The following is a 12,808-nucleotide window of genomic DNA, read 5'->3' on the forward strand; positions in this document are numbered from 1 at the left end:
TGGAAGTAAAGAATCCCTTAGTTTTCTGAGATTTTTCAAAATTTATAGTAATATTAAAAATTATTTTTCTTTGAAGTATAGTACAGATACAGTGATGTGCATACCTCTTAGGTGTAAGGGTCTATGAATTTTTACAAAGCATCTAATAGCTTTGTTGAGATATAATTCGCATACTATGCAATTAACCATTTAAAATGTGCAATTCAGTGGTTTTTAGTATATTCTTAGAGCTGTGTAACCATCAACACAATTTTAAAACAATTTCATCACCCCAAAAGGAAATCCCATACCCTTTATCTGTCACTCCCATTTCTTTCCAATCTCTCCCCGCTGGCTCAAGCAACTACTAATCTATGTTCTCTCTTTATGGACTCACTCATTCTATATATTTCATTTTAATGGACTCATGCAAATGTGGTCTTTTGTGACTTTCTTTCACTGAGCATAGTGTTTTCAAGGTTCATCCATGTTGTAGCATGTATCAAGTACATTCTTTTTTGTTGCTGAGTAATATTTCATTCTGTGGATAATACTACATTTTATTTATTCATCAGTTTTGGACATTTGGGTTTCTACTATTTTGCTGCTGTGGCTATGCTGATATGAACATTTGTGTGCTAATTGTTGTGTATTCATATGTATTCATTTCTTTTGGGTGTAAACCTGGCAGTGGAATTGCTGGGTCATGTAGTAACTTTGTTTAACTTTTTGAGGAACTACCAAACTGGTTTCTAAACCCACTGTGCCATTTTATGTTCCCACTAGTAGTGTGTGATTTCTCCACTCCTCACAATACTTGTTAATGTTTGTCTTTTGGACTATAGTTATCCTAATGGGTGTGAAATGGTTTTGATTTATGTATTCCTAATGGTTTATGATGCTGAGCATCTTTCCATATTGGCTGCTTATACATCTTCTTTGAAAAAATATGTTTTCAAAATTTCTGCCCATTTTTTAATTGCATTATTTGTCTTCTTGATGTCGAGAGGTAAGAGTGTTTTATATGTCTGGGTCAAGGTTTCTTTTCTCATATGTATTTCCAGTTGATCCAGACCCGTTTATTGGAAAGACCATTTTTTTCCTATTATACTACAGCATCACCTTTGTCACAAATCCAAAGACTGTATATTTATGTATGAGTATTTCTAGACTCTGTTCCACTTACCTATTTGTCTATCCTATTGCTAGTGCCACACTGTTCAATTATCAGTTTTGTCTAGAAAAATTTGTAACTGACATGTTTTATAAATGAGTAATAGGTGTACAACAAAATACATTCAGTCAGTGCAGTAGGAAGCATGTTTCAAAGACACCTCTTGGGCTTACTATTAGATTTTACATTACCTTTTATGGCATTAATTATTGTTACACATTGCATATTTTTATAAATTAAAATGCTGAAGTTGAAGAAAGGAAAATAATTATTTGAAAAGGTATTATAAGGAGTCATTTAGTTTGTAACAGGACAAACTAGATCTCCAGAAGAATTTAGTATCTGCCAAGACTGGACTCCTTGGTTTGAGTCAACAGTTCAGATATTCTGCATATTTTATACCATACCCTCTTCTCCTATGGTATTGCTAGGTGATGCACCTCCTGGATCATGCCTGCATTCGTAGTTTTCTGTTTTTATTTACTATGTTATACTTTTTTTATCCTCTCATCTTCTATAGCCTCTCATTCTAGTTACTTATAATCGTTTTTGAGTAGAGACCTTCAGAAAAAGAAGTTCTGGAAATGGCAAGTTCAAGAAAGGAGGATCAGTTGTTGGGATGTCTTTGCTGCAAGCGTCTGTGGGTTGAGGATGTCATAACAGTTTCCGAAAGCAGGTGTTCTATTGGGTTTCCTACACCCCAAATCTGGCCTTTTCAGATGTTTTTTCCTTAACCTTTCATTCTCAGCCACAGAAGGAGTTTCCCATGCTTTTTACATTTGCAGTTTTGATGATTATTTGGTGGTAATATATGTTTTTCTTCGGAGGGAGGCTTTTTTTAAAATGTATGATTCTAGTGGCTTGCTGATTTGATAAAATAAAATTAATGTATCTGGGTCTCTGTCAAAGATCTGAATTTTTAGCAGATGTTTCTCAGTGGAGGGACTTTGGACTGTGAGCCTACATGTTAAAAGTAACACGAAGTTTCTGGAAGACAGCAAAAGGAGAATATGGTCATAACCATAGGATAAAGTTAGATAAATTTAATTTTTTTATTATTATAATGGGTACTCTGACCCTTAGCATCTTTGCAGAGGAATTGTAAGATGACTGAAGGTTAGTTTCTACATTATTTATTGTCATTGTTCCTCTGGTCTTTGATTCTTTCCTCATGCTTTGCTTTTTTCCTGGCTCTCCTAGATAAGCAATCATCATAGTTATTTTAACATCCTTGTTTACTAACTCTAATAAAATCCATTATAATACAGGATAATCTCTGGATCTGTTTTATAGTCTGATTTTCTTTTTTTTGGCAGGGGAGGAGGGTGACTTGGAGGAGGTCATTTGGTCCCATCTCTTGGTATGCCTGGTAATTTTGGTTGAATGCCCAACATTGTGTGTGAAAAGTTAGACTTTGGATGATATTATTTTCCTTTAGAGAGGACTTAATTTTCTTTTGACAAGCAGAATATGTATGGATCACCTTGAAGGGGTTGAGCTGAGTCTCACGCTATACTAAGGTTGGTCTCTTTCTGGTTTTCCTCACCGCTTGTCTGTAGCCCTTTGGGGACATCATCTGAAAGGCTGCACATTTATGAGGGCTCTATCATCTTAGAGGACCCTAAACTCCAACTTTGACTGCCCAACTGCAAGAGAGTGTTGATATCTCTGCTAAGTTCTTTAGCCTTTTAGCTTGTTTACTAGTGTCTAAATAGTTTTGCTTGATTTTTTGTTTGTTTACTAGTATCTAACCCCCTATGTGTACATTTTAGGAGTTGACAAACATCTTGAGAAGAAATAGCATGCAGATTTAGGGCTAACTTTTCTATTCAGTCTTCTTCAAGTCTTGGATGCCTTGGTATCCACAAAGTCTAAATCTCTGTGTTCTGCTCCACCTTATTCCACTCTACTGGGAACATTAAATACTTATTTTTTACATCTACAAAATAAGCAAATACACAATACACATACACAGATATTCTTGTTTCTTTTTTCTTACACAAGACAGTATATTACATATATCCTTTTGTACCTTGCTGTTTTCAGTTAATATAATCTTAAAAGTCATTTCATCTGTATTCATAAAGATCTTCTCTTTTTTTATGGTGATACAGTACTCCATTGCTGACATGTACAGATATTTTTATATTGCTCTTTCAGTGAGTAATTTATAATCACTTTCTTCTATGATTTCTAGGAATTTTGATTGTGGGACTTTTATTTGCTTTTGTTTTTATGATAGTATTCTTTTCCCAAGGTAAAAAAAATATGTAATACTTAATAAACTATTCCCCTAGATTGGAAAGAGGAAGAAAAGTCTTTAATCCTTTTGGGATATTTTGTTTATTAATATAATTTTTACTAATACTGTTGCAATTATATAGCTTCTAAGCTTTCCCCTCAGGGTACCATAGATGTCATTTGGGTTGTGAAATCTCAGACCTGTCAAAATCAAGTAATGCTTGTGTTCAAGCCAGACTAAGAAAGAGAAGCTTTTACAAATTTTATGAGCTTGAACTTAGAATAACTTCCCTGGTCTTCTCCCGATTAAACGCCATAATCATCCACATCAATATAATGCTGCTAATGATAGAAGCAATTTATTCTTGAAACTTTTAACCTTCATCCTTAAAGGAGTGATGTTCTAAAGTCAGATTCCTTTTCCTACATGCCACGCCACATCTCAAAACTTGTAGGTTCTAGATTTTTATGAACCGGATAGGCAAAACATTGATATTTTTCATTTTTATCATCTAATCTTTCTCTGCAGGGGTTCTAACTGAATCCAAGATATGAGGAACATTTGTTTCATAGAAATATTCTAACTCATGGGTTTGCAAACTTTTTTTAATAAAGGACCAGATAGTAATATTTCAGGCTTTTCAGGCTACACAATAATGTTGTAATTATCGGCTCTGCCCTTGCAGCATGAAAGCAGTCATGTACAATACCAAAATGAATAAGAATATTGTATAGTCATTGAATGAGGATATGCATTCCAATGAAACTTAATTTACAAAAATAAGGCATTAGGTGGGTTTGGTCAGTGGGCCATAGTTTGCCAATTTTTGTTTTAACTCAACCAGACAGGAAAGAAACAAGAAAAGTCATTTATGAGATATATGGCTGTTCAAATCCTTTCTAGAAGAGACTAGAGTTAGATTTGAAGCTTTCAGTTCATTTTCAACATTTAAAAAAATTCAGACTTTTGTATAATCCTTAATTTATCACAAAAACAACCATTGCCTTGTCTACCATTCTTCAACTTGATGTTTATTACAGAAAAGTTGATAGAAAATAATGAATATTGGGGAATATTTTAAAATTTAACTTTGTAACCCAAACTTAATTTTTCTTGTTTCATAGTACAGGAAGAATTTTTATTGTGAGAGAAAACATAGCATTGTTTTTATTTGCAAACTTTAGTTATATGTTTGCTTGTTTAGATAAATGATAAAGTCATGAGCTTTGTAGATTTTATATACTTTGTAGATGGCAGGAATGATCATAAGAAAAATTTGTAAGTTTAGCTTCACGTCCAAGTGTAAGAAGGCAAATTCTAAACAATAATCTTAGAATTTAGCCGTGGTAACATCCAGCGTTATATATGTTTCATCGTTTTAGCCAAATTGCCACATAGAATTTTTACATTATTTTGTCAAGAATTTAAAGCCAGTCAGTCATTTTTCTTCCTAACCCTCTGAAAAACTCCCAAATCTTAACTGCAGTTACTTAAATTAGTTCTGACAAAGACCAACAAAATTAAGAATAGTAAAGAGAAGTGGGTATATTAGTTAGCTTCCAAACTTCATAACATACAGATTTTTAGTTTTTCTTTGCTAAAGTATACAGAACGGAGAGTCATACTTTGTAGGACACTGCACCCTAATAAATGACATTCTGTCATCTGTCACAAAAATGTCTTGTTATTAAACAAGAATTTTCAGAATAATATTTAAATTAGTACTTTTAAACTCATGTAAATATTTTAGGCTTTGTGTTAGTAATATTTTCCTTTCTTATTCAACTCATTGGAATAAGAAAGAAAATTAACTTTAGGATTCTTACACTTAAGGATTAAAATTCATGTCATTCATCTCCAAATACTAAATTGTCTTCATGCCCGAGCAATGGATATGTACCAATTACTCAAAATTTTCAGTAATTCATATAATTCACATCAAAATTCCTATTTTGAATTAGTATTGTTTTCAGTCTTAATGTCTTGGGTTTACTTATCTAATTAGATAAGTAAAAACTTAGGTAAGTTTTGAAGTGTGTTTTTTTAATAGATTTTTGAAAAAGATGGCAAATCGTTTTGGTCAAAACTTTGTAGAGATTATTTTTTTAAAAGGATATGCTTCTAGGTTTACGATATTACTTGAATTACAAAGGATTTTCAGTTCTTTATTATATATTTTAATTTTGAAACATTTTTTAAAAATTAGGCTTTTGCAAAGTCAAAAATTAGGCATATATTCATTTGCAGATGTGCTAATTTTTAGAAACTACAGATTAGATTCTTTACTACTATTTTGCCTTCTTCTGATAATGAAAATAATTTCAATTATTGTCGGGGGGTGGGCCATACATATATTTTACAGAACTAGAAGAGCAGACTCGAAAAGCTCTAGAACTGGACCAGGAACGAAAACGAGCAAAAGAAGAAGCAGAAAGGCTTGAAAAGGAGCGTCGAGCTGCTGAAGAGGCCAAGTCTGCTATAGCAAAACAAGCTGCTGACCAGATGAAGAATCAGGAACAACTAGTAAAGAACCTTAGTTCTATCTTAGAGAATAAGAAACATTTAGACAAAAGCATGGAGCGAACCTTGTAAAACTAAGTATATTAGAGCTTTTGGAAAGCAAACCAAAGATACAAGTAACTTAGTATCAGAGTGTGAAAATCTAAAAATTTTATTTCTGTCTTAAAAAGAAACCTAAAAATGAAACAAGATAAATAGAACCAGTTGTTAACAAAAGATTCTGGTTCACTTAACCTTTATATAAGCCGCTGGCATGTTTTGCTTTAGATAAAATTGACAATATATTCTAACTTCTATAAGAAAGCCATAGGCCATGATTGGGTTTTTTGTTTATTAGACTTGCAAATAATGAGTCAGCATGACACTTAGAAGATCCTGGATTTGAATACTGGTTCAGGCATTTACTTGTTATGCGTCTTTGGGTCTTTCTGACCCTCAGATCCCTCTCTTTGAGAAAAGAAATAATACCATCTAATAGAATTGTTGGGAAATCAAATGAAGCTTATTTGAAAAGCATTCTTTAAACTATAAAGCATTATGTAAATATAATTCTTTTTGTAGCTTTAGCAAATACTTTATTGCTAAAAGTTTAAAAATAACTCCTTAGTCACATATGTTAAATCCCTACTACTGAAACAAATAACTTCCTATCTATAGAATAGTAAAAATTCTTTCACTTTTTCTCTTTATTAGCTCATTATTAGCTCCTTAGACCTACTGTGAATTAGATATTTCTGATCTTAAAGAAATATTACCTTTTTTTAAAATGGAGGGGTATCTAAGAAAAACGTAAAACAGCCTAGGCGTGTATATTAAAGCTTTGTTGACTTAATATGAATTATGGAAAATGTATTAAGTTTTTTAGTACACGTAGTTATATTGTTTATTTTAGGCAGCAGAACTTGCCGAATTCACTGCCAAGATTGCACTTCTGGAAGAAGCCAAGAAGAAAAAGGAAGAGGAAGCTACTGAGTGGCAACACAAAGTAATCATTTTTTTGTTCATTCACCATCATTTATTGAATACCTGTTTTGTACCCAGTGTTATGCTGAATTTATAGCGCTGAGTCCAGGCTACTATTACAATTTAGAGGGAAAGATACCTATGTGCATGAATGTGTGTGTATTATAGTAAGTATTAAACTATTGATGTAAACTAAGTACTTTGGAAACACAGGAGAGGTGATTAACTTCTGTGGGAATGAGGCAGGTGTTGGGGAAACCCTTAAAAGTTGAAGCTGAGTCTTGAATAATAAATTCACTTTTAGGGTAGATTGGAAATGGTTGGAGACTGAAGAGGAAGTCATTTCAGACAAAGAGAACTGTGTAGTATAGGAAGTATGAAAGTACAAGACAGATTTGAGGACAGCCAGTGAGCGGGCAAAGCTTAAAGTACAGGTTCAGAAATTTCGGGAGAGGTAGCTGGAAAGGTAGTAAAAGAGGAAATTAAGTTGTGAAAGGCTTTAAGTAAATGCCCTGCTAAGTAAGGCAAGATGATAGGGAGTATCTGTAGACACTGGGCTCCGAAGATTTCAAAACAGGATTATAATGTGATCAGGTCTGGTTTTATAAAAATAACTTATTGGTCAGTGAGAAGGATGGATTGAGATACTGGGTAGGATTACTTAAGAGCTAAAGACCCAAACTAAGGACGTGGCAGTGAGAATAAAGAAGAACAGGAATTTTGGGGAGATACTTTGTGGTAGACTCAAAAGGACCTGGCAACCAAATGATTTGATATAAAGTTGAATTAGACAAATGCAATGAAGATGAGTTCTAATATGAGTTCCTAAGTAGATAAAAGCACTATTGTCTGAAATAGCACACAAGTGAAAAATCAGGCTTTTAGTTGGAGGGGAGTGGGAAATATAAGATAATGAGAGTTTAATTCAACTTTAATTCTTAAACGTTACTATAATAATTTTTTACACCCACAGGTATATAGTTATATGACTTTTCTAAAATAAAATGTGTATATAGTGTTCTTTTACTTAAATTTTCTTTGTAACAGTTTAAATTTCACAGGGAAGTTTTTTATATATTGAGAATTATATATTTATGTATACATGACTCCACAAAAGGAATAAAACTGTTAACCTACCTGTTACACTAAGAATTTTATAGAGACACATAAACTTTAAAAAATAACATAACAGGGGCTAATCCTGTGAATTGTAGAGATTAGAAAATTCACACAAAAAATCACATTCCCATAAACTAAGATTGCTATTTTAGTACTCTAGTGCATATCCTTTCAGGATCTTTTCTTGTTTGTGTATGTGTATCATATACATAAATATGTTAAGAATGAGGTCATATTGTAGATACTATTTCATTTTAGCCAGTTTTTATCCCATCTAATATAAAACTATATTCAAAATTTTAAAAAATTTGGATTTTATTGACATGTTTCAGCTGTACAACATAATTTCATATTTGTATACATTGTGAAGTGATCACCACAATAAGTCACCATATATAGCAACAAATTTTTTTCCTTGTGATGAAAACTTAAGATTTACTCAACTTTCAAACTTAAAATGCTGTATTATCAACCGTAGTTATCATGCTGTACATTACATCCCCATGACTTATTTGTAGCTGGGAATTTGTATTTATTAACTCCTTTCTCAATGTTTCACCCACTGCCGCCTCCAATAACAACCACTCTGTTCTCTGTGTCCATAAGCTCAGTTTTTTTGTTTGTTTTCACATTCCACATGTAGGTGAGATCATATGGTACTTTCTCTGACTTATTTCACTTAGCATAATACCCCCTGGGTCCAACCATATTGTTACGAGTAGCATGATTTCCTTCCTTTTTTTATGGCTGAATTATATTTCTGTGTGTGTGCATCCACAGAGCACATTTTCTTCATTCATCAGTGGACACTTAGGTTGCTTTCATATCCTGGCTATTGTAAATGCCGCAGTCATAGGGGAATTTATATATCTTTTCGAGTTAGTGTTTTTTTGTTTCCTTTGGGTAAATAACCCAGAAGTAGAATTCCTGGGTCAGATAGTTCTATTTTTAATTTTTTGAGGGATCTTCATGCTGTTTTCTATAGTGGCTACACAATTTACATACCCACCAACAGTGCACAAGGGTTCCCTTTTCTCCATATCCCCACCAACACTTGCTATCTTTTTGATAATAGCCATTCTGGCAGGCATGAGGTGATACCTCACTGTGGTTATGATTTTCACTTCCCCGATGATTAGTCATGTTGAGCACCTTTTCATGTACCTTGTGGCCATTCGTATATCTTCTTTGGAAAAATGTCTATTCAGGTCCTCTGCCCATTTTTTAATTGGATTGTTTTTATAAAACTATTGGATTGTATAAGTTTTTTTTATATTATTAACCCCTCTTCAGATAAATGACTTGCAAATATTTTCTCCCATTTGGTAGGTTGCCTTTTTGTATTATTAATGGTTTCCTTTGCTTTGCAAAAGCTTTTTAATTTGATGTAGTCCCACTTTTTTATTTTTGCTTTTGTTGGCTTTGCTTTTGGTGTCAAATCCAAAAAATTGTTGTTGGGGAGCTTGTTGCCTATGATTTCTTCCAGAAGTTTTCTGGTTTTAGGTCTTAAATCTTTTATCCATTTTTAGTTGATTTTTGAGTATGGCATGACGTAGTGGTCCAGTTTCATTCTTTTGCATGTGGCTGTCCAATTTTTCCAATACCATTTATCGAAGGACTGTCTTTTCTTCATTATATATTCTTGACTGCTTTGTTCTAAATTAATTGAATATACATGTGTAGGTTTATTTCTGGGCAAATTATATTCAAAATTGACTCCAAAAGTCTTCTATAACTAATTTGCCAGGCCAGTGTCCAAAGTCAGACTTTGAGTTGCATCTCTTTGCTCCTATTTTAAAGTAGGATCATTCTTATTTTTATGATATCGATTAATTGAAAGGAGCTGCAGATTTTTCCTCCCCCTATATTTGTCTAGTTTGCTTTTTTATGGTGTCATTCAACTTGTCCTTTTATCATTAATATTTCCTATAAAGTGGAAAATAGATCTAAAAGTTTAAAGAGTTCAAGTCAAGTTTTTGGCTACAGTGCCTCATAGGTGAGATTTCCATATAATTTATCATCCACATTAGGATTTTTTTTTCGAAAGTGAAAGTGGGTATTATTAATAATTACAGCAGGACAACAGGGTAGAGCAGAACTTTCCAGGCAGACCAGCACAATGTGATCACCCAAATAATTGGTGATGTTGGCTACCTACTATTGTATCATATTAGAAGACACTTAATATCTAGTTAACTCACCATTATTGATTTTGACTGATTATTGTATTAGAGTAATTACAGTCTGATTCCTTCATTGCTTTGGTTACAGTTGTGGCTAAAATGTAAGTAGGTGTGTCATTCTTTGGCAGTATACTAATATCCACTTTTCATCAGCTGTTTGCGGAACAATTTTAGCAGCAACTAATAATCCTTGCCAGAATTAATAATTTTATTAGGGTTTCCAAAGTAATGTTTTTTAATTCTATCACTCCTACCTGCTGGCATTCTTCTATAAAAATAGAGCTTTCATCAATAGGGCCTATTTTCATTACCCTGAAGGGAAGAATAACTTGATTCTTTTAATTACCAATTTTTAAAGTAAGTTGCTGATAAACTTATTTTTAATGTTCAGGCTTTTGCAGCCCAGGAAGACTTGGAAAAGACCAAAGAAGAGTTAAAAACTGTGATGTCTGCTCCACCTCCCCCTCCACCACCACCAGTCATTCCTCCAACAGAAAATGAAAATGATGAACATGATGAGAATAATGCCGAGGCTAGTGCTGAGTTATCAAATGATGGGGTAATGAACCACAGAAGTGAGGAGGAACGTGTAACAGAAACACAGAAAAATGAGCGTGTTAAGAAGCAACTTCAGGTATTTAAAATTTGCAGCTGTATGCATATTTAAAATATAGTTCGCATTTTCCCCATTTATCAAGACTGACTTATTAAAAAGGAACATTTGATTTTTGGAAGCTTTAACACTAGCTGGCCTTGTGATTGGTTTATGAGTGCTTGGCCTACAGGCACATCATTTCATTTCTTCCATTGTATGATCCCTTTAGCAAATGCCGTTAGCCTTGTGTAATCAGGCCTTAACCAGTATGTAAGTTATTCTTTATTTTCATTTATTTTAAACAACAGAAATTTATTCTCTTCTGAGAATAGAGACTGGAGGCTAGAAGTTCAAGATCAAGGTGTAGGCAGGGTTCGTTCCTTCTAGGGGGCTTATGAGGGAGAATCTGTTCCATGCCTCTCTCCTTGCTTCTGGTGGTTTGCTGGCAGTCTTTGGTGGTTCTGGCTTGTAGACACATCATCCCTATCTCTGCCTTCATCTTCACGTGGTGTTCTCCTTGTGTGCAGTAAGTTATTCTTTAAATTATAGCTTGACCCATGTTAAAAGATGGAATGTATTTTAATGCTATATTTAAAAAAAACAAATGAATCTAGTCTTTAAACAGTAAAGTGTACATTAAAAAGCAGTGATAATTTAATAGACTACCTGTATGACATTATGTAATGTGAATTATTTATTTGTTGATCTAATTGTCTAATTAGATCATAATAAGAAATTTTAATATTCTCAGACTTTTCCAGATAAGTTCCCTAATTTTTTAATTGGTGAAATCTTTAGATATTAATAAAGAAAATGAAGTGACAGTTGTAATAAATATATTAAGACTTTTGGAGAAAGCGTCTCATGATGTATAGATTTTAGGTCTTCACGGTGTTATTTTCTAATGGCTACTCTGACTCTTTTGTAAATCGTTTCAAGTGTTGTGAGAAAGTTAAGGAAATTTAGAATAATAACAAAATCATCAAGGTTGATGGGTATAGAAATGAAAGGCCATAGGTATTCTTCCCTAACCACTACCCTCACCACTACTAAAAGTAAAACAAACCTATACACTTTAAAGAAAAAGATTTGACAATGGATTTTTAATATACTAAAAAACAAATTTCTCATATGTTTATTTTTGTCTTTAAGCCTTTTTCATAAGTTTTTAAAATCTAAGAAAAAAATAATAGTTATACTTTTTTTTATTTTTTAAACATAGGCATTAAGTTCAGAATTAGCCCAAGCCAGAGATGAAACCAAGAAAACACAAAATGATGTTCTTCATGCTGAGAATGTTAAAGCAGGCCGTGATAAATACAAGACTCTGCGACAGATTCGACAAGGCAATACAAAGCAACGTATTGATGAGTTTGAAGCAATGTGAGAGCTGTTATTTTGCATACATGTTCTTCATAAGCTGAACCACCAACAGAGAAAAGCAGGCCTTTGCAGATGTGATGGAATGCATCCCACCTTGCCAAAGCACTATACCAGTTTGACTGTGGTGTCTAAAAGACATATTTAAGGGGAGCTTTTCAACATTAAGGCAGTGTGATATCATCCTTGGTTTTCTTTTTCTTTTGGGCCAGGGAATGGAGAACAGTGTTCCATCACCTCCTTTCACATTTTGCATTTTTCCATTTTTTTTTTTCTGTTGAAGACTAATACTGATTATTACGTCTGACAAATGTGTATGTGTGATTTAAGCACTTTGTATATTTTAAAGGATGTTGGTGACTTAATGAGTGTTTAGGTTGAGCACTCTGTTTTCCCTTGCCCTTCCCATATTTTACCTGCATGTATTTCCACATTCTCATTATATTTTCTCAGCGTGCCCTTCTCATATCTTGCCATACCCATTAGCCCTTAATTCTGTCACCATACAGGTCATTGGCAGTGTTTAAAATGAGAGAGGTCACAGATGGACAGTCTTTGTTCATTGTGTAGAAGATGACTGTGAATCATGAAAAAGATCAGAATGTTTACCAGCATAGTGTGCAGCTGGTGGTTAATTTTTTTTTTTTAAATCC

The 12,808-nt window shown here is 33.3% G+C and overlaps 1 protein-coding gene across 1 annotated transcript in view; it reads left to right on the plus strand.

The window, feature by feature from the left end:
* The window catches only part of RDX (radixin), a 58,151-nt gene extending 45,951 nt beyond the window's left edge, over positions 1-12,200 (plus strand). Inside the window, exons 11-14 of the mRNA XM_011365420.2 lie at positions 5,758-5,918; positions 6,808-6,900; positions 10,572-10,814; positions 11,998-12,200. Of these exons, the coding sequence (XP_011363722.1) occupies positions 5,758-5,918; positions 6,808-6,900; positions 10,572-10,814; positions 11,998-12,162 (662 nt within the window). The 3' untranslated portion in view covers positions 12,163-12,200. The remainder of the gene's footprint in view (positions 1-5,757; positions 5,919-6,807; positions 6,901-10,571; positions 10,815-11,997) is intronic.
* Positions 12,201-12,808: the final 608 nt, after the last annotated feature.

This window comes from Pteropus vampyrus, unplaced genomic scaffold (assembly GCF_000151845.1).
Source record: "Pteropus vampyrus isolate Shadow unplaced genomic scaffold, Pvam_2.0 Scaffold110, whole genome shotgun sequence".
Lineage (NCBI taxonomy): Eukaryota > Metazoa > Chordata > Mammalia > Chiroptera > Pteropodidae > Pteropus > Pteropus vampyrus.